General features: G+C 43.8%; 1 protein-coding gene across 1 annotated transcript in view; it reads right to left on the bottom strand. All coding sequences in view use genetic code 11, as the record gives it.

The window, feature by feature from the left end:
- The window catches only part of EGR_10350 (hypothetical protein), a gene marked incomplete at both ends in the record, with an annotated part of 2,801 nt that extends 2,150 nt beyond the window's left edge, over positions 1-651 (bottom strand). Inside the window, one exon of the mRNA XM_024499599.1 lies at positions 456-651. Coding sequence (XP_024345993.1) covers positions 456-651 — 196 coding nt within the window. The remainder of the gene's footprint in view (positions 1-455) is intronic.
- Between the last annotated feature and the right edge of the window lie 2,717 nt (positions 652-3,368).

Below are 3,368 nucleotides of genomic sequence, written 5' to 3'. Positions count from 1 at the left end.
TCTGCACTCATTCTTTAATGTGATCTGATCTGCCCAGTTAAAAGAAGTATAAGGATTTTTGAGCCACTCATGGCGCTATGTGACGCCGATCTATATCAACATAGCCGTTTTCGCAGTAGAGTAAACAATCTTACAACTTGACGAATTAGTTCAGTTCCAATGCCAAAACATGTTTCAATGAGGACAAGGCAAGCGGTAACTGAGAGGCAAGTGAGAGTGTGGTGAGTGCGCAAATGGGGCAGTAGGAGTCAAAAGTGGCACTATGAAGTAGTCAGTAAAACACAAAATGATGTCTACCTTTTGCATTTTCCATTTACTCGCCCATTCACTCATTTAACAGTGTCTATATAATCTGCGAACGACCTTGATAGCTGACCAATCATCTCCACCCCAATGGACAGTCAGAGCAACTGCTCACGGCTATTTGTCAACGAGGTGTTTATCTTATTGATTACCTTGCTCAAAACTACGAGGTATTTGTCTCCACTGCCTCCTTCTTTCATTTCCTCTTTCCATGATGCATGATTGGAGAGAGTGGATGAGGATAATTGTAGAATGTTGCAGGCTGCCTGCTTTTACACGATTTTCCTTCGAATCATGTGACGTCTGTTCACATAGGCTTGACAAAAACAAATCATGTGCCACATTCATGCGTCATAGGAGAAAAAAATCTTGCAGCATTACCAATCACAAGTGCGCTGATACGTATGTAAGTCAATTAGACAGGCTTACACGAGGCTTGTGGAGGAGGGGCTGACTTAACCTATAGAAATCGAGGTGCTGATTTGCATGCTCACTGTAAACACCTGCTTCACTACCCAACCAAGTGTGTTGGCGCGTTGAACCCAACCACTTGAGATGCACTTCCTCAGTTCGTGTCACACAGAAGCGCATTGCTGGTGCGTGGGAAACTCGACTCATGCCAACATAGGGGGACAGTCATGTCCAATCACTTGGCTTTTGCATTCTCCACTGCCAAATCGCTGCTTTACAAACATGGCGATGCTACAATGCTCAAAAAAGGAAGGCATTTTAGTCTACAAGTTGTCTTCCTCACATCTATGTAGTGCTGCGATCAACAACTCCTGGGAACAAACTTTCCCAATGACATCCACGCATCATACATTGGCTGAATGCATGAAACCAACAAATTCATATCACCACTTAGACAGTAGCCCTCCTTTTTATGCAGAGGGAGAAATGACACAGCACACCTCATTGTTGCACAACAGACTGGAAAATCGTTGGCTTGTCATCAATGAGGAGTAGTTGGTGGTGCTTGTAGTGACTCACCCTCCTATTACCCAACACTGAGGCCGTATCTCCTCCAAAATCTGAATTTGTTCTCAATCACATGCAACACATTTGAATGGATAAGTATAAGTGCAGTAAGGGAGTTTCTGAAGAGCCCATGCACTTAAGGCTGTGATGTCTGACTTAATTTAGATCCTGTTGTGGAACTTGCGATGAAAAACGTGGATGCGTTGTTTATAATTAAAATTGTTCATGAATATGTGTGCAGGAGCGAATTTCACTTGTTCTGTTGAAAGATTTTGGAATTGGAGGCAAGGTGAACAGAATAGAATTGTAGATATTTGCTCGTTATACGCTTGGATATATTCGAATGAAAAACGGCTTGGACATGTGAGCGTGCAAGGTTTGATTGTGCGTGATGTAGTATTTCTCCTCAATATAAAATGGCAGGGTTAGAAGCCTCAAAATTAATTGCATCCCATACATCCCTTTGGTTGGCTGACGTTGCACCTTTGTGCATCACTCCTCTGCAGTCATTTCGCTGACCTGATCCGCCTCCGCGCGAAGGATTACATAGACTAGTGCATTGTCAGCTTCCCATGTGACGCCAAATCAACTGAGCATAGCTGTCTCTTGCAGCAGGGTGGAACATCTTGCAACTTCAAGGAAAAGTACACTTTCAATGACGTCACTTATTCTGATCAAGAAAAGGCGAGTGGTGGTGATTGAGAAGGAATAGAGAGAGCAGTGAGAGGAAGATTGAAATGATGCAGGGCAATGGCTCATTTGATGTCTGTGATCCATGCAAATCTAATGACCCCTATTCTGATTTCGCCTTGGAAAATAAGTAGAAATTGAGAGAGATGTTTAACCTCTTCGCATCCAACGTATATCACAAATGAAGATTGCAATCGCGCACATGATAGCAGCGCATGCGTACCTATACTAATACTCGTCTGCGGTAATACAAAATACGTCCAATTTTCATGTGCAGGTTTTTCACACTTCCGTACACAAAGCATCACTGCGGTGTCTGTGAGTTAAGTCGACCTCCTCATGCACAACTCGCGTGTGAGTCTATCTGAGTGATTCGACAGCAGTCCCAATGCATGAGCAATTGATACAGTTGCAAAATTGCCTTCCTCTATGACACATGACTGTGGTACATAAATGTTGTCTCTATCACGTCTACGCGCACATCCGCCACGAATGGGCGTTTCCGTGTCAGGAGTCCAAATAACCCATGGAAGTCTCCATGTAAGATTAAACCTCCAATGTGAACTTATGACTTTGTAGTCAACGACTGATGATGCTGAGACGATCTGAGTATATGAAATGAGTATGTTTCCATTCGTAGGATTGACCGACAAACCGCAATTAAAATTTAATGGTTCATGTGCTTTGTATGTTTGAAAGTGTTTTATACAAAATTGCGATCCCAGTCTGGAAAGACAGCCAGTGTTGGGTCAGGGTGGAACTTTGCCTCACGTTGACATTTCAAATCCGCGCTTATCACTCCGGGAAGCGATTGCGATTACCAAATTAATGGTCACAACACCCACATTGAATAAATCACCCACAATCTCCCCAGAGGCGAACGCAGCCAAGTCACCCAGAAATGCAAATTCTTATTGCCTGCAGATTATTTTGTGGACATCAGTGTTTCCGCACAGACAATCGGCAGTTTTGTGTGTACCATTTCACAGCCGCTGTCATTGGCACGACTTCTTCCTTAGCTAGTGCATAGATTGGATCGTTACGTGCAACTGCCATGGTTCCTTCCTCATGACTTCCTTCATCACAATGTACTGATTATGAGCAGACACCATTTGCCACATTGGATGTGACGATGTAGTGGTCAATCTGGAAGTTTGCACAGCACTTTCGAAGACGCCTTCAGTTGTAGGGCATAAGAACTGGTGAGGAGAAAAACAAGGGAGGAGAGAATAGGAGAGGTGTGCGATGAGGAATTGGGGAGCAAGTGAGGGGCGAGGTAAGAAGGAGTAAGTAGGAACTGTGGGATCTCGAGTATGAGAGTACATAAGGGGACATCAAAGGAGGGAAGGAAGACGTGGAAGGAGAAATGTTGGCGCAAAATGTGTGATAAGTGAAAG

Source organism: Echinococcus granulosus, assembly GCF_000524195.1.
Source record: "Echinococcus granulosus chromosome Unknown EG_S00211, whole genome shotgun sequence".
NCBI classification, from domain to species: Eukaryota; Metazoa; Platyhelminthes; class Cestoda; order Cyclophyllidea; family Taeniidae; genus Echinococcus; species Echinococcus granulosus.
This window is presented reverse-complemented; position numbering and strand designations above follow the sequence as displayed.